This window comes from Fopius arisanus, unplaced genomic scaffold (assembly GCF_000806365.1).
Source record: "Fopius arisanus strain USDA-PBARC FA_bdor unplaced genomic scaffold, ASM80636v1 scaffold00011, whole genome shotgun sequence".
NCBI lineage: Eukaryota > Metazoa > Arthropoda > Insecta > Hymenoptera > Braconidae > Fopius > Fopius arisanus.
In genome coordinates, this window is record NW_011887750.1 from 640920 (window position 1) to 662931 (window position 22012).

The 22012-nt window shown below is 38.1% G+C and overlaps 9 protein-coding genes across 15 annotated transcripts in view; 6 read left to right on the forward strand and 3 right to left on the reverse strand.

The window, feature by feature from the left end:
• The window catches only part of LOC105262788 (glycine-rich cell wall structural protein), a 4437-nt gene extending 3356 nt beyond the window's left edge, over positions 1–1081 (forward strand). Inside the window, exons 5-6 of one of the 3 annotated variants that reach the window (XM_011298567.1) lie at positions 41–350; positions 576–1081. In XM_011298567.1, the coding sequence (XP_011296869.1) occupies positions 41–350; positions 576–762 (497 nt within the window). In that variant the 3' untranslated portion in view covers positions 763–1081. Of the gene's footprint in view, positions 1–7; positions 351–575 lie in introns of all 3 variants that reach the window. The other 2 variants (XM_011298569.1, XM_011298568.1) reach the window with 2 other exon arrangements.
• A 261-nt stretch (positions 1082–1342) lies between these two features.
• On the reverse strand, positions 1343–3236 carry LOC105262789 (uncharacterized transmembrane protein DDB_G0289901). The gene is made up of 3 exons (XM_011298570.1): positions 2908–3236; positions 2613–2814; positions 1343–2459 (listed from the first exon to the last, which is right to left on the reverse strand). The coding sequence occupies exons 1-3, from the start codon at positions 2951–2953 to the stop codon at positions 1709–1711; spliced, it is 999 nt and encodes a 332-aa protein (XP_011296872.1). The 5' UTR covers positions 2954–3236; the 3' UTR covers positions 1343–1708.
• Positions 3237–3888: 652 nt separating this feature from the next.
• Positions 3889–5265, reverse strand: LOC105262790 (prismalin-14-like). Of its 2 annotated transcripts, none has more exons than XM_011298571.1 (3): positions 5088–5265; positions 4475–4654; positions 3889–4177 (listed from the first exon to the last, which is right to left on the reverse strand). In XM_011298571.1, exons 1-3 carry the CDS (start codon positions 5146–5148, stop codon positions 4080–4082), a joined length of 339 nt encoding a protein of 112 aa, XP_011296873.1. In that variant the 5' UTR covers positions 5149–5265; the 3' UTR covers positions 3889–4079. The 2 variants fall into 2 exon arrangements, with proteins under 2 accessions (XP_011296873.1, XP_011296874.1); XM_011298572.1 differs by having other exon boundaries at positions 4475–4603; positions 5088–5254.
• Positions 5266–7458: 2193 nt separating this feature from the next.
• Positions 7459–9037, forward strand: LOC105262791 (moesin). 2 transcript variants are annotated; one of them, XM_011298573.1, is made up of 2 exons: positions 7459–7541; positions 8369–9037. In XM_011298573.1, the coding sequence occupies exons 1-2, from the start codon at positions 7464–7466 to the stop codon at positions 8918–8920; spliced, it is 630 nt and encodes a 209-aa protein (XP_011296875.1). In that variant the 5' UTR covers positions 7459–7463; the 3' UTR covers positions 8921–9037. The 2 variants fall into 2 exon arrangements, with proteins under 2 accessions (XP_011296875.1, XP_011296877.1); XM_011298575.1 differs by lacking the exon at positions 7459–7541 and adding an exon at positions 7548–8156.
• A 500-nt stretch (positions 9038–9537) lies between these two features.
• LOC105262794 (lipase 3-like) lies at positions 9538–11345 on the forward strand. Its single transcript, XM_011298580.1, has 6 exons — positions 9538–9785; positions 9933–10110; positions 10201–10556; positions 10623–10781; positions 10866–11093; positions 11160–11345. The coding sequence occupies exons 1-6, from the start codon at positions 9546–9548 to the stop codon at positions 11325–11327; spliced, it is 1329 nt and encodes a 442-aa protein (XP_011296882.1). The 5' UTR covers positions 9538–9545; the 3' UTR covers positions 11328–11345.
• Positions 11346–11379: 34 nt separating this feature from the next.
• Positions 11380–16286, reverse strand: LOC105262793 (myosin heavy chain, embryonic smooth muscle isoform-like). 2 transcript variants are annotated; one of them, XM_011298578.1, is made up of 2 exons: positions 16218–16286; positions 11380–13366 (listed from the first exon to the last, which is right to left on the reverse strand). In XM_011298578.1, the coding sequence occupies exons 1-2, from the start codon at positions 16272–16274 to the stop codon at positions 11561–11563; spliced, it is 1863 nt and encodes a 620-aa protein (XP_011296880.1). In that variant the 5' UTR covers positions 16275–16286; the 3' UTR covers positions 11380–11560. The 2 variants fall into 2 exon arrangements, with proteins under 2 accessions (XP_011296880.1, XP_011296881.1); XM_011298579.1 differs by lacking the exon at positions 16218–16286 and adding an exon at positions 13451–13923.
• LOC105262792 (uncharacterized) lies at positions 14532–16722 on the forward strand. 2 transcript variants are annotated; one of them, XM_011298577.1, is made up of 4 exons: positions 14532–14863; positions 15277–15801; positions 15885–16187; positions 16247–16722. In XM_011298577.1, exons 2-4 carry the CDS (start codon positions 15283–15285, stop codon positions 16640–16642), a joined length of 1218 nt encoding a protein of 405 aa, XP_011296879.1. In that variant the 5' UTR covers positions 14532–14863; positions 15277–15282; the 3' UTR covers positions 16643–16722. The 2 variants fall into 2 exon arrangements, with proteins under 2 accessions (XP_011296879.1, NP_001401464.1); NM_001414535.1 differs by having other exon boundaries at positions 14555–14831.
• A 104-nt stretch (positions 16723–16826) lies between these two features.
• LOC105262795 (tax1-binding protein 1 homolog B-like) lies at positions 16827–18683 on the forward strand. The gene is made up of 2 exons (XM_011298581.1): positions 16827–16916; positions 17019–18683. Exon 2 carries the CDS (start codon positions 17019–17021, stop codon positions 18453–18455), a length of 1437 nt encoding a protein of 478 aa, XP_011296883.1. The 5' UTR covers positions 16827–16916; the 3' UTR covers positions 18456–18683.
• A 107-nt stretch (positions 18684–18790) lies between these two features.
• On the forward strand, positions 18791–20375 carry LOC105262796 (myosin heavy chain, embryonic smooth muscle isoform-like). The gene is made up of 2 exons (XM_011298582.1): positions 18791–19141; positions 19215–20375. Exon 2 carries the CDS (start codon positions 19215–19217, stop codon positions 19908–19910), a length of 696 nt encoding a protein of 231 aa, XP_011296884.1. The 5' UTR covers positions 18791–19141; the 3' UTR covers positions 19911–20375.
• Positions 20376–22012: the final 1637 nt, after the last annotated feature.

Consider the following 22012-nt stretch of genomic DNA (forward strand, 5'->3'; position numbering starts at 1 on the left):
GGTGGACATGGTCAAGCTGGTGGATATGGAGGACAGGGAGGTTTTGGAACCGGTGGACATGGTCAAGCTGGTGGATATGGAGGACAGGGAGGTTTCGGGACCGGTGGATATGGACAGGGTCACCAAGGTGGATACCAGACTGGTGGATTTGGGCATGGAGGTGCTGGAGGTGCTGGCAATGCCAACGCTAACGCCAATGCCAATGCCAATGCCAACAGTCTCGGCAAAGCTGGTGCCAATGCCAATGCCAATGCCAATGCCAATGCCTCTGCTGGCGGTTTTGGAGGCGGTCTAGGTGGTGCAACTGCCAATGCCAATGCAAATGCCAACGCAAATGCTGGAGGATTCGAGTAAGTATTTGTCTTGTTGATACGGGCATTTGGAATATCCATAACTTTTTTGGAAGAGTTTTATCGTGGATTATTCATGTGAATTATTTGCTGATGTCGGTTTGACGAGAAAAATGAATTTCCATTTTCATGATTGACTTCGAATTCATGACGTTCCAGTGATCGCAATTGTGCGCTTTCTCGAAATATTATATTGTAATACTGAATTTGATTCTTTCTCCACAGTATCTTCAGCCGATTTAATGACGAGGACTCGAACAATGGGACGAGTACTAAGCCCGGATCGGCTAGTGCAAGTGTCTCAAAAGACGGAACAGTTGATGGTGCAAAGGGTGTCTACAGCAGCAGTTCATCCGCTGTTGATTCCAGTGGAAAAGGCACATATCATGTGGAGGCTGGCAAGATAAACTAGAGCTATCAGTGATCTTCAAATCGTGAATTAATTGTAAAGCCCATTGAAGAGTTATCGAATTGCCATAATCAATAATGAGCATGTCAAAAGACGTAGTACGAGTAGACACATGACATGAGTAAAGTTCAAAAGCATTAGGTCTTCGTATTTTTCCTCAGCGCTTGAACCATCAATTATTTATCATTTTATTTCACCTGAGAATATTCATCCTCAGTACGATCGACGTTGTTTTTTTTTCTTAAGAATTGTGTACTTATTAACGTTTTGTGTGTGATAAATTGGTTGCAACATTAATAAATAGATTTGTTTGTCACTATTACGATTCTATCTCGTCATTATCTCACCCTGTTACTAAGGTTTATCAATCGATTACACAAGAAAATCAAGTTTGAACCATGACCTTGACATACAATCGAACCGGATTGCGCGTAACTCGTCTCGGATGAGAGATAAAATTTTAAAGATCGAGCAGAATATTCATGGTACATGTCTACCATTTCAATCTTCAACTTGATATTCCTCATTATCATAATATTCTGGATTATTTATGAGCGAGAAAAACAAGTCGTTTCGTATTTTCAAGTACTCGGGATGGACTGCCAGGAAGAAATTAAGGAGATAACGCATAATTTGATTCCACTTCGCTAAATCTATTTTTACAAGCGGCCCAGATCTCATGAATAATTAATTAACAGTTATTTACAGTGATTGATGTCAGACGATTGTGCGATAACTTTCGGAAGCCGTTTAGACTCGCAATTGGATTTCCCAATTTTCAATTAATTTGTCAGTCGGAGAATTGAATGTTTTCCGCTTCACGAATTTCAATTTACCATCAATGTACTGATTAATGCCACTTCCCTCAGGTTTTAATAAATAGCAAAACGTAATTTCATGAATAATTATTCTTTGTTCGACATAACGGTATTAACATAAAAACTAATTTTCAATTTTCGAAGATAATTTTATCTTTGTTATCATCAGCGGCGGTTTCATTCGTGTCATCAGTGGCAGATCGACTTCTGTAGAACCAAGGAGTCTTATCATAGTTTCCCGATGATGATGATGATGACGATGAGGCAGAGGAAGTGCCGGCGCCTCGAGCACCGCCTGCACTGGCAGCTGCTGCACTTGCAGCAGCGGCTGCCACTGGCCGACCGTTGATAATTCCCGTCGTTGCTGATGCTGCAGAGGATGCACTCGACGCCCCACCTCCGGTCCCCAGGGATATTGAATTTGAATTTGAATTACTGCTGGAGAAGCCGTCCGAGGCCTGAGACTGTCCCTGAGCATTCGACTGAGATCTTCCACCAGAGGGGTAACCAGGGTAGCCGTTGGATGGATGATAAGATGGGTTGTACCGTCCATGTCCTTGAGATTGAGCATTCGCCTGGGAGTTGCTGATTGAATGGCCGTTTGAGGCGTGAGCATTACTATTGGCACTTGATTGAGATCCTCCACTTGGAGCTGGAAATCCTCGGTCTGGATGCCCATTTGATGGGTGATAAGCTGGTTGCTGATATCCACCGTTGGTTTGTGCACTAGCTTGCGAATTACTGCTGGAGTGTCCGTTCGAGGATTGTGAATTACTCTGGGCGTTTGCGTTTGAATAGCCCGGGCCCAAATCTGGAAATCCCGGCTTTACTCTTTTAGAGGCACCCGGTCTTCCCCAAGAGTTCTGGGGGCCATCGTAGCCCCTGGTTTCGTGAAACAGAATTGCGCTATTAAAAATTGCTTTATAATATTCTAGTGAGATCCTGAGGAACTCGACTTATCAAATATCGAATTATTTCGAAATATTTTTGTCCGCGTCATATGTTTTTATTCAATCAGGCATCCGAATTTATTACCCTTCATACGATCGAAAGCCGTCATTATGCTGCTGATGATAGCCCTGGCCTCCAGGTTTTGAGGTACCATACGAACCACTTCCAAAACCATTCGCCTTACGAAATCCACTGGTATCGCCATTGAACCTCGCACCTGTCTCTGTATTTACGTTTGTAATTATCTGATCGGGGAATACAATAAGATCATTACAGCGTACTGACCCTAAACAAATAAGTGAGTGTTAATTATAAATTCTGTTCAATCATTGAGAAAAGAGTACCATAAAATGGATTAGGAAAAAAAAATCGTATTTACCGATGCAAAAAAGTGCACAGATAGCAAAAAAATAACGCGAGTCCATTCTCAATTTTTAAAGATTAAAAAAAATCTCCGTTATATTTACGCTCAAAAATCGTTCCTGACAGTTATGATGATGTATAGACACTCAGAAATCCAACTGACCGTGGATTACGCGTGTTCTTCACTTTTTATAGTTGAAAAAACGTCAACCAAAGACCGGTAAATCCAAAACTACCACACGTATGCGTAAAACCGTTCATTAACGTACAAATGTATCTTCTCAAGCGGCACGAGCACAATAACGCAATTTGGACAGCTCCAGGGTATTTCAGAGACCATTTACCTTGAATTAGGATTACTGATTCACCAAGACAGTTTGTGAATCCAAGGGATTCAAATGCATGGCCTTCAACTGAGGTGTGACCTCTCATATTTCTCGCTAAGAGGCTTCTTGTCGAAGCCATGTTTACAGATATTTTTATTTGTCCTCATGAATTTGTGGGCTGGATGATGGTAGAAATATCTGGGGAAGAGGTGGCCTTTGAATTTCTTAACATTATTCAATGGGTTTCTAGGAAGAGATGTTTGTGGTCAGTACCTAATTACTGCATGGAAATTCCCAATATTCAAATTGAATGTCAGTTCGTTCTAGCATAGTAGGTGTGGAGTGATTGGAAAATAATGAATTATTCTGTTGCTTTATTAAATTCCAATTGAATTAATTTACTCTTAAGAGATGAATCAGGCATGGAGAAAATTTAATAGGAAAATCCGGAGACATTGATGGTTTATTTTTGTTTTTTAAATTTATTTCGGGAATTGTGTCGGGAAAACCCAACCTTTTTAACGCTTGTAAGGTAATTCTACTATTAGTATCACCTTGCTAATGAGTCATCTCAACAAAAATAATCAAAAGAAGATTTTCCATTACAAATATTATTTAAAGAACGAGAAAATAAAAGGGTTTATCATGCCGTGTAATGAATAGCCTAGGCATTATTGTTACAGGATTTTATTTCGTTTTCATTGCATCGAGCTCAATGAAACCGATAAAAATGATCATTAATACAAAATTTGTTAACGATACTTGTCAGATTTATTTCGTTATCGGAACGTGTAATCAATTGTTAACTTCTGGATCCAAGAGTTGTTTGATTTTCAAGTTGTTGTAAAAATAATTGGAGTCCTTAGTAACGCCCGTTGTTTCCGTATCCACCATATCCTCCATATCCTCCATACCCTCCGTAACCACCATATCCCCCATATCCTCTACCTCCCCATCCGCCTGAAAATTACAAAAACATTAGTACCAGAAAATCTCATTAATGCAGTTCCCAGAATTTAGATACTGCAAATCCATTTAATTTTTCCTTTAACATCATTACCGAGATAATTGAAAAAATTAACAAATCGCTAAATTACTGATATGATTACTAAATTAGGCAAAACTCAAATGCAATTGCAGTTTTTCCTTTAATTTTTCACTGAATGTCGATGACGAAACTCTTGCGTAATTTTTCGTGAATTTTTCCGCTTTTCGAGTGAAATTCGATAGAAAATAAAATAATAATGGCATAATTACCGTAACCGCGTCCATAGCCGCCATATGGATATCCTCCGTATCCTCCGTATCCTCCATATCCTCCCCATCTGCCTCCTCGTCCACCCCAACCCCCGGCATTGCGAGATGCCACTTGTCCTTGTTCTTGGGCTGATATAAATCGAACGAACGGGTAAAATGGGTGAAAAGGGATGACAAATGCTAAAAGATTGTCCCCCGAAGACCAGTTAACCAATTGCATGCAGAATTAGTACAGTAGAAAATAATAATACCACAACACCTCATCAGTTCAAACCGTGACATTCCAAAAGATAATGCTAATAAGCCAATACTATCTTCACTCGCATGAAAATTCATTGGGCGAATAACAATAAAAACATCTGTGCCACATGAAAACATTCTATTTAGCATAATCATAATAACGAGTAATGAATTAAACAAATCTGAGGATTAGAATAAAGACAGCACTGAAGAAATATAATTAGTTTATGAAAAATGTTGAAAAATCCAAATTGAAGGAGGAATTTGATTCAATCAATATTTTTAATAATCAATCAATGAGAGAATTGAAGAAGTATATTGAATAGAAATGAAAAAAAGAGAGACTGAAGAAGTTGATTATTTAAATGTCTACCTTGGCTTTCAGCACATGCGATGAGAACAAAAACTAGCAAAAATCCCCAAAGTAGCTTCATCTTGAATCCTTCCGTAGTAAGAAACCTTTTGATAAATCTCCTTTCAATTAGGAATAGAACTGCAGTACTACTATTATCCACCCGCAGTTGCACCTCTTATATACACAAATCCTTCCTCAGATTCCATACGCAAATGCACAAATTATATCCCTGTCTCATTCTTTCACGTGACTTTTATTCATCCCTCCTACAATTGAATGGATCAAGAGAAAAAAAGATGTAGGAAAAAAAGGTCAACAGGAGATGTGACTCAGAGGGGCTCTAATCGCATCAACCACAGGTGGTAAGAGAACAACAATTAGAGAATAGTCATTGCGTATATTTTAGCATGACTGTCACTAAATTCGGACCAATTTATCCGGGTTTTTCCTCGTATACCGGTCGTGTCCTTGTGGAGCATCATCGATCTTGACAATTCAAGAGAAAAAAAAAATAATGGCAAATCACAAATAAAATCTCACGTCATGAAGTAAATTTGCAGAGTTCACGTGCACGAGGCTAATGTTACTGTAATTATTATGATGTTCGTGTGGATTTTTTAGGAGACGAGATTATCCTGTCAGTGTTACTCTTTATCAGGTATTAATTAAGGGTCTCATGAGATATGATGGATAATAGGAATGCAGGCTTGACGAGATAATTGGATGACAGCCGTTTAAACCATTGGATTATTAACAGTTTGATGATGAAAAATTGGTGTCTCTGGGAGGATGAATGAGGGATTGGTGGTAATTGGTTGGTGGTAAGAATAAATAAATAGTCGTTGAATAGTCGTGGCCTTGTTTATTGGAAATTATTGTGGAATTTTTAATGGGCAAGGAATTTGCATGAGAAAAATCTCGGGTCTAAGGTGGAGAAAAATTATTTAGTAATGTGTTGTGGGAGTTTTCGCGATGTAGAACTTGACACAGTGAGGGGTAATATTATGGGATAATATTATAAACATCGTCAACAATTCGAGGTGTCAGGTGCGTGATTGTGTGAGTGGTAAAATGAATCCTGCGGTTTAGGTTTGTGGCGTTAGTCATGGAAATTCATTTCAAGTTGTAGCACGGCAACAGAAGTTTTTCGTCATCAATGGAAAAATAATTGTTTGAATCAATCCAATACGAGCTTTCATCGGTAGTTTTCGAATAATTAATTAAATTGAATCATTATATTCATTCGGAGATTTAAAATTGAAATTCATTTATTGGCATTTACATTACTTTTACGTTTAGAATTCACTTTTACATTTAATGAATAATTTCAGAACACGGATGCTCTCGTAAGTGAGTACAATTGTTGAGTGAATATTGTAAATTTTTAATATACATTACACTTTTTACTATTCTAACAATCGTTGGTATTTAAATATCCCACAACTACTTCAATTAGTCTTCCATCCGTATCCGAATCATTACGAATAAATTATAAAATTTTAAATCATTCGTAAAAAATATAAAAGTAATTTCGACTATCCACCACAGTAAATAAATTATAAAATTAAAAATGTTCTACAAAAATTCAGCACCTCACGTTTTGTCATTCCAAAGAGGTATCCATTATTTTGAAGCCAGTAAAAAGAGTAATTGAATCTATTAATCACGTATACGTAAGGAATTTCATTCCTCCGCCAATCATGACTGGCCATTAAATTATTAAAATATCTCATAATATCAAAAAAATAATGATTCATCTAAAAAGAGAATCCATATTCGTCAAAGAATTTATTCTGCTTGCAGATATTCTCCCTGTATGCAGCAAGGACATTGTAGACTCTAGACCAGGCTAAATGGTGATCGTAAACCTTAAGATTCTCAGCCTTGTGGCCCTTGAAAATATCATCCATGTGTTTCTTCTTATAATTAAAGCTGTCATAATCAGTCCTGAATCCATGTTTTGCATAAATACTCTCAGCAGCAACAACTCCAGGGGTAAGAAAGACACTAACAAAGTATTTTAATATGACGTTGGTGGCACAGATGTTATCGCTGTAGGTAATACTGTCATAGACAAGTGGAAGTTTTTCGTACTCATTTACTCCGTACGTATGTCCACTGATTTTCGTTTTTCCAAGGTACACCAGACGTTTTCCCTGAACTGGAACCCAGACACTATTTGTTAGATTTAAAGATCTTCCCATATGATGAGCTACGAGGGAACTGATGGAACTCCAATAGTTGTGTTTGAAGAATATCTCCCCGCAGATGGTGTACACCGTTGCTCTCAGCATATCTGGCTTGTTGAACGTGTCATCCTTGGGGATCTCCATGCAAATATCCACGGAAATGTCGTACAATCCGGACTGGAACTTTGGAAATTGATCCTCGATAATGTCTGTCAAGTTGTCGAAATTGGAGTCTGTGAGGGATATGCTGTTATCCAGGAGGAGCATGTCCGATGAGTTTGAGGTATTAAATGATGTCGAATCGGTGTTATCAGAGGAATTATGAGAAAGAGTAGATGATGAACTGTCTGACATCTTGTTGAATGTCAAAATTCTACGGTTTATGGTTATTTTATGATCACTTGTGACTTCTGTTAGTTATCAAAATTAGTTTGTCGAGTCTCTGTTGTTTAGAGAAGATTGATTAACTTCTCAGATTGACTGACACTGATGTAACACTTAAAAATTTCCTGATGTACTTTTTTTTGCAACACCAAACTTGATTCACTTTATTGAACTCCAATGAATATTGCTATGATTTTTGTAATTATTTAACTTAATGATGTCTTAGAAGGTATCGCCACTTCGAATTTAGAGGGAAAAAAAATGCAGAGAGAGGGGTGAATTTCCTCTCTGCGCATGTGTCAATCACAATTGCGCGGGAAACAGTTTACCCATTTTTTCACTCATTCCGTGGGAATAGATGATGACGGGACTATAGTACACAAAAAAAACATTTGCATTTTTGCACGCGACGTATAACCGTTATAAATCCGGCAAAAGCTTGAATAAAAAACCTACATCCCCTGCTGTTCACGCTCTTATCTCTTCAAAATTGTGAACATCAACAGCTTGAATCGTAAGTTAATGAAATAAGGAGGATTATACGATAAATGCAATTGTATTCAGTGAATTCTGATTTTTTTTCGGTGTCGTTCTGTCCGGGAGATTTGATGATGAAATTCACAGATATTTTTCTTCTTTCGATACCACCGAAATTACATAACTATTCAGGATCTTATTTCCATTGCAGAAACTAATCAAACAGTAATAAACTAACCAAATTTGCAGATGCATCAGCAGAATGAAAAAACCCTTGATTTGACTCTCGACGCCTCTTTCGCAGAGCAGCAATTGACTCCTCAGGTCGACAAAGCAGTCGCGGTAATCGGACTAGTGGAAAAAGAGCGAAAGCTATTCAAAAATCAAGCCAAAGACTACAGACGACGGATTCAGGAGCTAGAGTCGCAGCTGAGTGAGGCTGAAAGAGATGCACGAGATACCCAGATGAAACTGAAAAAGAAAATCTCAGATATCACTGAAAGTCGTGATGCTATAAGAGAACAATTGGCCTCAACTTTGCTAATTCAGGAATCATTGGAACGGGACAAAGGTGAACTGAGAACGGCACTCATGAAGCTACAGTCCACGACAACATCATTGTGGAGAAATATTCCTGATCTACTAATCAGAACGGCTAAGAGAGCTGACGAGGAGAATGAGGAGGACTGTGAGATGGAATCGAGCATTAAAGAGGCTGATGTATCCATGGATGTCCCGACTCCGGAAAAAAAAGCTTCATTGAACGAATCGCTGGCTTACTTCAGTCCAGAAGGCAGATAAAGGATTATGTTTTTTATGTTCGTCATACCTTGTCAAGATAGTTTGTCATCTATCAATGCTTTTCATTAAATACATGTCTTCATTGTAGGAATTAATAAACAGTTAATAAATAATCAATAGATTTGAATATCAATAACTAATCCCATGTTTTAATATCTGGAAATTTTTTTGCCGGCGGTTCTTCAAATATTCACATAATTACTAGGCAATAGTAATTGACTCGATAATATCCAGTCGAATGTTCTCAATCAAAAAATTTCATATATTCATGTATAACATCCTTGATTCAAAAATTTCAGGCTATCGAACTAATAAATCACATGCATTCTGTATTGAAACCATCATGTCATGGCCACATTGGCGCACTAAAAAGGCGATTAAATTTCCATTTCACCGAAGATACGAGAATTCCAAATGAACGGGACCTTCGATCATTGTGTATAAGACGTAGCGAGAGCCAAAATAATGGAGAAAAATATCTGATTCCATCTGCTCGTTGCGCCCTTGGTGAATACATTAACGCTGATTATGAAAATTGACTGATAAATAAAAAGCAAAGTGTTATGCCAGGATTAAAAAACTGCAATCAGTCCGGCAGATCGACTCGAACTCCTCTATGTACAACATGATACTAGCTAATAGTAAATATTTAATCGTGCAATTTTTCATGGGTCGTTCGTTGCAAAGTGCAGTTTGTATTTTAATACTCATTGACACCGTGTTCGCAAACATAACGGACAATCAACTGACACCAGAAGAGAGATCATTTGACAATGACGGTAATTTCATCTCGAACAGCAATGCGATTGAAAAATGGATAGAGAATCATTTGTTTTCATACGATCCTGATACAATATTAACAACGGTTTGTATCTCGTGACTTTATGATGTACTTCAAATGACCACGTAATTTTCAATTAATTAAATCCAGAGTCAACTATGGATTTAGTCTATCGAGGAATTTCCCATAGAAATTAAACAATAAATAAGATAACTTTAAAATTGGGTACAGCCTGAAATAATACGTCGAGCCGGATATCCAGCTGAGAGTTACACAGTGCAAACTGGAGATGGATATTTGCTGACTATGCACAGGATTCCAAATGACACAGGATATCCAGTATTCCTGCAGCACGGATTCCTCAGCAGTTCAGCAGATTGGACCTTCACAGGCAAGGGCAGAGCATTAGGTAATGCTGATAAATTTTCGCTTGAGAACTCATTCTAAATCCAACTCCACAATCTAATCTAAACGGCAACTCACTTATCACCTATTGCAGCCTATCTATTATCAGATGCTGGATTCGATGTTTGGTTGGGTAATTACAGAGGTAACACGTATTCCCGTTCTCACATCTACCTAACACCAGAATTTCACGAATTCTGGGACTTCTCCTGGCACGAGATGGGAATTTACGATATGCCTGCTATGATACAACATGTGTACAATTATCGAAAACTACCGCTAATATACATTGGCCACTCGGTAGGAACAACAGCACTTTTTGTTATGGCAGCAAACCGTCCTGACATGCATGACAAGATAAGATTAGCCATTTGCTATGCACCTGTTGCTATTGTAACACATTGGAAGAGTCCTGTGCGATTTTTGGCACCATTTGCTCGGACCTTCGAGGTGAATAGCCTGAACGAATTATGATCGAACAGTTTAATCATGTGCATGAAAAATCAATGTTCTCAGTTCCTGAGTGTAATTACTGGATACAAGGAAATACTCTCCCGAAATCCTGCTAGCAATCTAGTCTCCCGATGGCTCTGTTCTTGGCTGCGCATTCAACAAGCAGTATGTGAAACTATTATATTTTCACAAGTTGGACCTGATTATAGCGAATTGGATTTAGTACGTCACGATGAGTAATTACGTTAATTAGTTCTTGAGTTTTTGATTAAATTTCGTTTATATTACACTGTTAAATAATCATAGGATATAATACCGAACCTCGTGGCGCATTTCCCGGCTGGGTCATCATCGAAAGCTCTACTGCACTACCTGCAAGTTCATAATTCTGGCCAATTCAGAGCCTATGATTACGGCATAAGAAAAAACTTGGAGGTTTATCACACAATTCAACCGCCCGTTTATGACGCATCACAGATGAATGTGCCAATGTTTTTCTTCTACAGTTTAAATGACTGGCTCGCACCTCAACAAGTAAATACAGTCTATTTGCATTCTATAAATATATTTCAAACAGTCAACCGTGCGTTTACTTTCCAGGACGTCAAAAGCTTCTATAATGAATTGCCGAATAAATACGGGATTGCTGAAATCAATTATAGGAGTTTTTCTCACGAAGACTTCCTTTGGGCGCACGATGCGAACACAATTGTGTACGACCAAACAATCGAAATCATTAAGAGCGCAATCAATGGCAGCAAATATTGATAATTATCAAGGGATAAATGAGAAACAAGTACAAGTGTGAATATTGAAAAACTTGAAGTTAATCACTCATGTTCATGAACTATTTATTGTCACATCGTAAAAATAAAGCAAGTAACGAGTTTTGAGTTATAAATTTGTCTCAAGCATTCATGAGCTGTAATTATCACAACAGTTGAATATTTACTGTTCGGATTTGTGTGATAAGGTCTCGAGTTTAGCTGAAGCGGGATCAGTTAAATATGTTTTGTTTTCATATGACTCCTTACACATGCCCTGCTTTTAAAATGATTATTTTTATAATGAAATGGACAATGAGGACACTTGAATGTCTCTCCATAGTGGATCCCCCAAACATGTTCCTCCACAAGAAACTTTCTTGGTTCCATATGACCACATGTTTTACAGTACCATTGACAAGGCCCAAGTTGTTTGTATTCATTACTCCAGTTTATCTGGAAAAATTTTGCACTGGAAACTAAAATGAAATACGTGCCAACCTTGAGTTTTAAATTGGAAAATTTTCCGTTAAACTTCATGTTATCCTCTGGCTCGTAATCAGAGTTCTCAGACTCATCATCTGAAGAAGAGCCATTCTCAGCACCTCCATTCGCGGTCTCATTCTCGATTGAAATTCCTTGGGGCTCATGAGGCACACAATCGTCATCTTGAAGAGAAATTTTCTCCTCTTCTTTCTTTAAAGCTGTTCCCTCAATAACTGATAACTCCTGATCCGATTCAATCATCTGGTCAATATTACTCGCTTGATCTCCCTGATTGTTGCGGGCACCGGGATCTCGTGAGTTACTTTTACCAAGAACTAGGTGACACTCTTTGAGGGCAGAATCGTTCGCTTGAATTTCTGAGTCTTCCTCTCGCTCTGAAATTGTTCGAACGAGATCAACTTGAGAAGTCCTCTGTTCTGAATTTGTGAAGTTTTCATCATTTGGAAAAATCCACTGAAAGTCTTTACAGAGGTTTAGGTTAGGAGAATCGTCGCCAAATAAGATCACCTGGAATTCTCCAGGAATATAATCATCCACTTGGAACGTCAGTTTTTCTTCTTTCATAGAAATTTTTTCTGTTCCTGACAAAAACGAGTTTTCCGGCTGTAAAACTTCTAACTTCGCTTGACTATCTGATGTGGCTTCACTGTTCTTCATGATCATGGAAGTTGACAACTCTTTTCTCAAATGTCCACTTCTCTTCGTGGAAGACCTCAAATTCCTCCCAGAGTCTTCCACGCGTTGAGCCTCAGCAGGTGATTTTACTATCTCATTCTTGGATTTTTTTGTATTCAACGTGTGATCTTTGGCTTTGGACTGTTGTACTTGAGTGTCCTGGGCATTCGATTCGTTCTGAGACTTGGAGAAACTTCTGAGTTTGGATCTCTGTCCGTTTGCAGCGTCCAGCGCCTCAATTATCATCTTGGTTTGCTCCAACTCAATCGTTTGCTGCTGAAATTCCCTTTGAGCTGCTAGATTATTCTCCAGCTGTTGTTCCAACAGAAGTATCCTTTTCTCTGCTGTCTCAAACTTCGCTTGGAGAGCATCCTTGTCGCTAGTGTCTCCTAACACTAGTCCTTCAGTACTAGTGTTAGGAGTAATCGCAGTAGTTCTCAGTGTATAATTATCGATGGATAAGGCTACGATTCTCCGCTCCATTTCAGTTTTCATCTCGAGCATGTGTGCTTCCGTAGCCACCAGGGCCTCATGCAATTCATGATTATTTTTCACCGCTGTCTCTAAATGATTCTGCAACTGCTCTATTCTCTCTTCTGCAGCTTGCACTTGCTCCTGAAGCTCGTTCTTCTCCCTGAGGAAAATTTCATCAACTTCTCTTCGTAATTTGTGAAAATGTGTGGCACTGGCTTCAGTCTGTGACAATCTGGCACGAAGGATCTCCAGTAGTGCCTTCAGATGTTTGCATTCCTCAATTTTCGCTGTAGAATTCGATGTTTCAATTTTTTGACGTTTTGGGGAGATCTCGTGATCATCAATGGCATCGGGAGACTCTGAATAATTTATACTGTCCATATCCATCTGAAAATATTCAGTCATTGTGGACTATATGAAAATAATAGTACCTAACCTATTTGATTCGATTAATCCTCAGGATTCACTCACTTTTAGAGTTTTCATTATAATTCTTCATACACATGTATTCTTTGGAATTGGTTTGGTGTATTACTGATGATTTCATACACAAATAAAACAATTTTCTCAAAGGTCAATACAGGTATTAGACGAGAGTCGTGTTCGCGGTCTTTGGAACGCCAAACAATTCTAACATTTTACATTTAATGCGCATGCGTTATGTAGCGACGTGTTATAATTAATAATGAATCAATTAAAATTTTTTTTCTATTTTATTCGAAGGTGAATTTGGCGTGGATGGTAAATATGACTTCAACGTGTTGAATATGAATGTGTAGTCATTTGCACGGTTACGACCATGCATTTAAAATCCCTATTATTTCGCGCCATGAATCGGACAGGCTCTTTGCGCTACCCGAGCTGCGCACGTGAATTCTGGGAAATACATGTTTTTATGAGATTCTACAAAAATATGAAATATGTGAACTCATCTTTTCTCTTATATATTCCTCTAGTGTTCGAGTTAAATCATTGATTTTTTTTTATTTTTCAATTTTCTGATTTTACTAGTTATGTTTTTAAAATTATGTACAATATGCAAATGCGATAGGTAAACTTTATGAAATAAAAGAGTTAAACTACTGAAATAATTCTAAAAATTTTCTTGAAGTTGTATATAGTAAAGGAAATTACAGAATTGTTAATGAAAAAAATGCTACAAAGTTGCATGATTTACAGCAATGTTTATGTTATCAGCTGTGCAGCGAGATTTATTGGTGAAATTCTTGAGCCCGAGATGATGGCATTCACATCGAGTGATATAGATCAGAAGTGAAGAATCGGCGTTCAACCTCTGCCTCTTGAATTCTATGCAGAAATTCTCTTTTCAATTTTTTGAATTGCTCAATTTTTTTGATACATCAATTAACACTTGATGACAACAATAGCGAATTTGTAACTGTCCATTCAATGTGAACTTTACACTCCAATTTAAAAATCATGCAACATTCAAAGCAATGACCGAGTTCAATTACATTATTGCTCATGATCGCGCAACGATCCCAACGAAGTAATTGCACTTCACAGTGTAATAACACGTGTCAGTAGGCGTAACTTTTGAAATCTTTGAATCGTCAAGGATATACTAGTAACATTATGATTTATAAAGCGATAGGAGTTTGTGATAAGAGATAAAAGCTAGATAAATGATACGCGTGGAGTGTCCATCTTAATTTCAAACGCATTCTCCAATCCATAAATAAATTTATACTCAGTCTAGGGGTATATAAACTCGTCTGTTGCCATAATCAAACTCTAGTCGAGTATGAATCAACCGTGTGTCATGGGCTCGATAAAAATGGAGCCTCCGAGCACTGAAACTATTACTGAATTTTTCGAAGATAGTCCAGTTGTGAGTGGGAATTCACTAGTGTAATAACACAAGTAAAATAAACACAATTAACACAACACATTTAATTTTCCGCTATTTTTGTGATGAGAAGGGAAATGTGCATAATTTAAATTGACGATAGTTCGGATGAAGTCAATAACAGCCACTGGGAAATTATCACAATGACTCCTGATTTATTACCCCCGATATTAAAGCGACGGAATACCGAGTAAATTAAATGCAAGTCTCATAATGAATCGCATCTGTTTTCTTCTCATCATCAATAGTGTTTCTTCCCAATTAACTCAAGAATAATAATCGAATTAATATGACTATTAAAAAAAAGCACGAATAACTGCGTGACAATTTCGTAATCTAAATTCTCCACAAATGAGTATAATTTTTCTCTTCATGATAAAGAACAGAATCAATAACAATTTGGTGTCAATTTATTTTTCATAAATAGCGCCTCATGATTCTGGATAGAATCGATCCTGGAGACGTCTTCTTCCAGAACGTCCTGCACTGGGGAATGTGTGATGATACGATTCAGGATGTTGAGTTGGTAGAGAAAAAGGCCGCGGTGAAAAAAGGAGAGAATTATCTGAGTTACTTGACAAGATTTACTCTCAAATACATTTGCAGTGATGGTCACAATGGAAAAGTAGAGAAGAGAGCTCATCTGATCATGAAAGAGGAGCCAAATGCGAATGTTAAGACTCTGGAATATATTCGTGATCTCGATGTCTTCCAGACTGAGCGGTACATGTTGGAGGAAATTGTTCCGAAGGTGGAGAAACTTGTTGGAAAAAGATTGGGCCCCAAAGTGTATTACTCATCGAATGAACCATGTACTATCGTTATGGAAGATTTAATTTCACTCGGCTTTCAGAATAGAAATCGTAAAAACGGATTGAATAAAGTTGAAGTATCCATTATACTGAAATATATCGCGAATTTTCATGCCGGATCAATTTTATTGAACGAGCAGGTGAAGAAAATCGATTGGAACTGCTTTTACATGGAAAAAGTCATTGGTCATATATTTATTCATATATTTATATCTGTTATCAGAATCCTGGGTGTGTTTCCCGCCTGACGACTGGCTTTATCAGTAGTAAAACACCCGAGGCATTTTTCTCATTTATTTCAAAAGGTTTGAAATCTATTGCAGAGCAAATCTGCAATTGGATGGATCCAAAGTTTATCCCAATATCTGATAAACTCCACAAGAAATCCAGAGAAATTTGTCAAAATCTTCAGCGAACTTATCAATATGATGAAGACGAATTTCAGGTCTTGAATCATGGAGATTTGTGGGTCAATAACCTCATGTTCAAAGATGACAAGAATGGAGAACCACTGGAAATGCGTATGGTAAGTATTTTTTAATTGATATTCACTAACCTCTATATGGTATTCAATTTTTTTTTCAGGTTGATTATCAAATGTGTGTTTGGACATCACCTGCAGTCGATCTTCTGTACATCTTCAATATTGTTCCTGAGACCAATATCAAGATGATCCACGATGACATCTTTTTACAACACTACCTGACTCATTTATCAAATACCATGGCACGAATTGGGTGCACTGCGAATCCCCCAACTTTGGAACAACTGAAAAAATCAATGTATAAGCGTCGAGATTATGGTATTATGGCAGGGCTCACTTTTTGGCCGAAGATGATTGCAGAGGACGACGAAATCGAGGACCTGGACGTCGTTCTTGAACGAGGAGAGGCATCAGTTGATCTTCTGAAGAATCCGAAAGCCCGAGAAACATTGGCGAAAATCCTCCCTATGTTGGATGAAAGGAATTATTTAGATTGAATATTGCACTATTTTTTATTCCCTTTGTTTACATATGTACATATTAAAATCATTATTAATCAATTAATAAAATTTTTATCACACTACATATATGTCCTCGCATTTAAATTCACCGCTCTCTATTGAATTAGCGCTAGTATCTTCGTCTGGAAATTTCAGGATAGACACACGTGTTTTTCCACATCAAGAAGACAAAATAAAATTCTGAGCGTTCTCTGTAATTGTAGTGCATAATTATTTGTTCTCGCATTAAATTTAATTGAGAATTATAAGCGTATGTAATTAACTTTTTATTAAATCCATTGATATCTGAGGCCAGGCATTGTTCCATTGGAATTAATTGACTAAACAATACCTCAACGATTTCAACATCCAGATGAACGCGAAGCTCGCTGACAATATCCGATGCTCATCATCTGGAAGCAAACAAATAACTGTAAGGAGCCACAAACTTGTCAGATTAAACACCACGACCCGCCAAAATCCAGAAAATAATTCTTCACTCAGTAATGAGTCGGACTCGAGAGTTCTAGAGAAAGAACTTGGCAAGTCTCGCAGTAGATTGTCCCAAGTCAAAGACAGAGTGAAGAAGAATGGACTAATGAGTGAATGGTATGACAAGGAGAAGGCCATCTTGGAAGACCAGCTGCAGATGGAGAGACTGACAACAAAACGCTTGCGAGAGGATGTGAAAACAATGATCCAGGGTCTCCAAGCAGCTAACAGATCTCGAATAGCTGTAGAGTCAGAGCTGTCTCTAGTGAAAACCACATTTAACAAGAAAATCCATGAATTGAAGGTTGAACATATCTTGGTGACAACTGAGGCCGTGAACACCACTGGCCAGAACTCGTCAGCACCATCACAGCTCCAAGATGTAAGCACGGTGATGAAAAAAAAATTACAAGCAGCAGAGCAGAGGATCATGGAGTTAAAAGATCAGCTGAAGGATCAATCGAGATTAAAGAGGGACTTCGATAGTCAACGAAGGGAATTCGAACGAGCCAAGGTCACGATTCAGAAGTTACAGCCTGCAACAACATTGTCTAAACCATGGAACGATTTTATCGCAATGAGAGACCATGTCGAGAAATTGGAGGAGGAACTTCGAGTGGCAAAAAGCCTTATTTCATCTCATCTAGATGCTGAGGAAGAGAAATGTCTTCTCAAGGAGAAAATCTACTATCTGCAGAAGAGATTGGAGCAGCAGGAATATCCGTCAATGGAGGAGAATGGTGAGGGGAGGGCTGAAGGGGTTATTGGAGTGATAGATAGTGAGGGAATAGAACCATTCCAGGAGGCTGGACAAAATCCAGGCACGATGACAGCCACGACAATTGAATCTGGCTTGATGATGGGTGGAGAGATGAGTGATCAGGCAAATGATTACGAGTCTCATGATGAGAGTAATTCGTCAAAAGCTTCAGTTGAAGATGATAGTCCCCCGCGACAAACCTCCACGGACATGCCCTTGGCAGTGGTGAAATTAACCCGAGTGCAGCCACGAAGAATTTGTAAAAAAGCCACAGAGCCGTTCAACGTTCGTTTTGTTCGTCCTACGAACTCAATGTTCTTTAAACTTGATTGGGATAAAGAGTACGAACAGATTGGAGGGAAGGAATGGAAGTGTAATAAATGTCCAAAAATTTCGAGGGCCAAACCACGAATGAGGGATCACGTTTGGGTTGCCCATTATGGCGAGACATTCCAATGCATTCATTGCTCTGATCGTCTCTCAACAAGATACGGTAGTGCACACAATAAAAAAGCTCATCCACAGCTGGTTGGCATGAAAACCGTTAAAAATGCTTAATTCATTGAAGGATAGTTTTTTTTGGGACTTCGTGATTACCGAAGGTCGCGAAGTTCTTTAACTAGCGTTGATATTTTTTATATTTTTCTGTATAAAAGGGAAGATTTTTCATCAGCAACTGTTTTTGATCCAGGGTAGGAACGAAAATTTCCTCTTTCTTGGCGATTTCAATTGTTTAATTGATACTTACTTTAGTTTTTTTATGACTTTTCAATTATTGCCATTATTATATTTATTTTGTAGCAACGAAGTGGCTGCATATGAAAAATGTAGAAGCAGCTTTTTTTATTTATTTTTATGAGTTTCTTTTTTTGGAAGAACAGCGCAAATAAGAAAAAAATAGTATTCATCAAATTCTGACAGGTGTCTTGAACGAATCAATGAGTTATGATTGTAATAAACTCAATTCTCTACTGTACGATTTCATTCTTCGTTGTAATACCACATGGAACAAAATTCCATGTTCATAATTCGATTTTTTTTATTTCGGCAATAGCCACGATCGATGCGCATGTGCATTTCGCGAAAGAATGTGATTTCGACGTACATTATCGAACAAACAGTATGAATCTTTTCTGACATTGAAAGAAACAATTACTTGAAATATTTTATACTTCTACCGAACATGTTTAATTCCCGTGGAAAATAATATCAGTAAATAAAGCATTTTTTTGGACGATCTCAATGTAAGTACTGAATCATGAATCAACGCTTCGAGGTTAGATTATTCTCCAATACCACGTAGATCATAACTTTCAGATGGATGAATGCATAGTGAGTTCATCACGTTCATCCCTTGAAGACAATGAATCACCTGCACAGCCTCAAAACCAAAACTCAAGTTCTTCAGGTTCGGCCAATCAATCTGCATCCGTTACTGAGCGTGAGACTCAAGTCATGAAGAGAGAAATAGAGAGTCTCCACAGTAGGTTATCCCAAACGGAAGCTCTTCTCGAAATTCGAGAAAAAAGTCGAGAATTACTGCGAGAAGAGGCAGATATGCTCCAGTTCCAGGTGCTTTCAGAGGTTGAGATGTCAGAGCAGCTGTTGTGTGAATTGAAGACTGTCATGGATGATACTCTTGAAGCACGCGAAGCTCAAATGAATGCGGAAGCCGAATTGTTTCGAGTGAAGACCTCAATGGAGAAGAAGATGAAGGAATTAATAGATGCGAGAGCAGAAAATCTCCAGAGGGCTGGAAGAGAAACCAAAAAGAAGCTGATCATGGCAGAGCAAAAAATAATGCAATTGGAAAAGCAATTGCAGGAGCATTTCCTGTTGCAGAAGGAATTCGACCGTCAGAAAATGGAACTTGAGATTGCGAAAATTACAATACTGAAGTTACAGGCTGAAATACCAGAAGCTAATACGAGTACATCATCTTTCTCCGATGCCGAAGAACGTTCTCCCCATGCAAAAAATGCGACAGAGTATTTGCAAATCATGGACAAGTGAAGGATCATGTGTGGGTTTTCCATTATGAGGAGAAATTTCAATGTAATTGCAATTATCGTCTCACATGGAAGGCCGCAACAGGTGTTCAGAAAAAAGAGAACATCCGTTTCTGATTTCTCAGGAGAAAAATCGGGAGGTGAAAATTTGATCTTAAGACTGTTCTTTTTTAAATGCCTCAGTTTGGTCCTTCATTTATTCGTTAGAAAAATGTTTATAAAGATTTTTTACGTTTATCAATATTTTTCAATATCATGACATTACTACGTTTTTATATATGTTTTGAAAGAAACTTGAAGTTCAGTTTCAATTTCATGGTGGGAGCGGTAGAATATATTTTCATACTTTCATGCTTATCGCCATTTCTAGAAACCCCGAAAATACCAATTCTATGTTTTTTTTTATAAGAAAAAATTGCTTGTCGATAAGAATAAGAACAAACTGTAAGAAAATAAATGTTGTATCTATTCTTTCCTCCTATCTCATTCGAAGAGAATAGATTAAAGGTAAGATTCAGGAGAAGAGAGGAATATTACTGTTTCTCGAAAATGGATTTTTTTCCGCTAATTTATTTATTCTTTAACGCAATGAAATAGCTAGAATACTCAAACTGAGAGGAAAAACAAAAACCATCAATCTCCCCTTCGATTCATGGACAGGGCTACCTCAGGGTGCCTGGTCCTCACATGATGTCCGATACTGTATCTTCTAGTGAGGGCTCTCTCATCATTAGAGCAGTAAAGGCACTTGAATCTACCCCCGAAGTGAGACACCCAGACATGATCCTGAATTCTGACTTTATTTTCAATGACCATCGAGCATTTTTTGCAGGCGAACTTGCGATATTGGTTCTGGGTGTACTCTTCGTCCCAGTTAATGTTGAACCATCGAGAATTCGATGGTGAAAGCCAAAAACCACTGACATTGATCCTAAGATCTTCCTCTGGTGGGCAAGCACTGGGTGTCCAGTCTTGACCCTCACGTCCACCCTCTCCTGTAGATGAGCATCCATCACCTGCATCGGACGTCTCGTTATCCTGATGGTTCCCAGAAGAAATCTCTCCCGCATCGATTATCTCTGAGTCTCCAGCTGTCGTAGTTGTTGAGCAATTTTCCAAAACAACTTGCTCCTCAGTCGCAGCAGTTCTCAACGAATCTTCAATTTTCTGGAGAATCTGTATGCATCTTTCAGTGTTTCTCTGCATATCGATAACTGAAGACTTGATTTTCTCCATCTTCTCAGTCAGGGTAGCCTCAGACTTCTGAAGAACAGACAACGACTCATCCTCCATCATCTCATCAACTTCTGGAAATTCACTCGTTGTTTCTCGCTCCCAGAAGGTAGTCACTGCATTCAACTTTTGTAGTTTCACCCTAGTCCCCTCAAAGGCGTCATCCTGGGGGTCGAATCCTTGAAATACCCCATTGTCTTCCGTAATTTCCTCCATTACGATCGTAATCGTATTCTCTGCAGCTTCCAACTTTTTCTCAAAGTTCGTTAGCCTTATCTTGCTCTCAATGCCTTAACCTCCTTTTTCAAAACAAGATTCCGTTGATTATTTTTGAATCGTTAATTCAAAGAGGATTGACTAAAGTAGAGGCTCAGTTCTGGGGGTAGGACTGACCCCAGCGGCATCGTAGTACCGCACCCCAAGAGAGGGAGGGTGCCACATGCCATTGCATATGCTGGGGTGTCCATCAAGTCGACGGTGCGAATTTTATTTTCTGCGGTATGAATGCTTTTTATTTTATAATTGTTTAATTGAAATTTAGCCGACTGTAGAACGAGCGAAAGGGGGAAGCCACATCTTGTAGCTTTTCAAATTCTTCAATATATTGAAGATATATTACTAATGGAATTAAAATTTTATAATGAGCGCATTGTCTAATGGGCAACGTGCTTGGCTAGCACACGGACGGCTAGAATTCGATCCCGCTATCATTCATGTTTTTTTTTTCAAAATAATTCCAATTTTTTCTTTTGTAAATGGTTAATCAATCGAAATATTGTTTAAAAACTGAATACTTGAAAATTGAAAAAATATCCAGTGAAATTATAAAATTCGAAATTTTTGAAAAAGTATCAGGGTAACATGAACATCAAG

Coding starts and splice junctions, on each gene's coding strand:
- LOC105262789 (XM_011298570.1), bottom strand. CDS start 2,953: ATGGACTCGCGTTATTTTTTTGCTATCTGTGCACTTTTTTGCATCG. Junction 2,815..2,907: donor CTGTGCACTTTTTTGCATCG/GTAAATACGATT, acceptor TTATTTGTTTAG/GGTCAGTACGCTGTAATGAT. Junction 2,460..2,612: donor GGCTTTCGATCGTATGAAGG/GTAATAAATTCG, acceptor TCACGAAACCAG/GGGCTACGATGGCCCCCAGA.
- LOC105262790 (XM_011298571.1), bottom strand. CDS start 5,148: ATGAAGCTACTTTGGGGATTTTTGCTAGTTTTTGTTCTCATCGCATGT. Junction 4,655..5,087: donor CGCATGTGCTGAAAGCCAAG/GTAGACATTTAA, acceptor ACAATCTTTTAG/CATTTGTCATCCCTTTTCAC. Junction 4,178..4,474: donor CGGCTATGGACGCGGTTACG/GTAATTATGCCA, acceptor TGTAATTTTCAG/GCGGATGGGGAGGTAGAGGA.
- LOC105262791 (XM_011298573.1), top strand. CDS start 7,464: ATGTCTGTCAAGTTGTCGAAATTGGAGTCTGTGAGGGATATGCTGTTA. Junction 7,542..8,368: donor GCATGTCCGATGAGTTTGAG/GTATTAAATGAT, acceptor CCAAATTTGCAG/ATGCATCAGCAGAATGAAAA.
- LOC105262794 (XM_011298580.1), top strand. CDS start 9,546: ATGATACTAGCTAATAGTAAATATTTAATCGTGCAATTTTTCATGGGT. Junction 9,786..9,932: donor CTGATACAATATTAACAACG/GTTTGTATCTCG, acceptor AATTGGGTACAG/CCTGAAATAATACGTCGAGC. Junction 10,111..10,200: donor AGGCAAGGGCAGAGCATTAG/GTAATGCTGATA, acceptor CACCTATTGCAG/CCTATCTATTATCAGATGCT.
- LOC105262792 (NM_001414535.1), top strand. CDS start 14,745: ATGAATCAACCGTGTGTCATGGGCTCGATAAAAATGGAGCCTCCGAGC. Junction 15,802..15,884: donor CAATTTTATTGAACGAGCAG/GTGAAGAAAATC, acceptor ATCTGTTATCAG/AATCCTGGGTGTGTTTCCCG. Junction 16,188..16,246: donor AACCACTGGAAATGCGTATG/GTAAGTATTTTT, acceptor TTTTTTTTTCAG/GTTGATTATCAAATGTGTGT.
- LOC105262793 (XM_011298578.1), bottom strand. CDS start 16,274: ATGTCCAAACACACATTTGATAATCAACCTGAAAAAAAAATTGAATAC. Junction 13,367..16,217: donor AAATTGAATACCATATAGAG/GTTAGTGAATAT, acceptor GAATATTTTCAG/ATGGATATGGACAGTATAAA.
- LOC105262795 (XM_011298581.1), top strand. CDS start 17,019: ATGAACGCGAAGCTCGCTGACAATATCCGATGCTCATCATCTGGAAGC.
- LOC105262796 (XM_011298582.1), top strand. CDS start 19,215: ATGGATGAATGCATAGTGAGTTCATCACGTTCATCCCTTGAAGACAAT.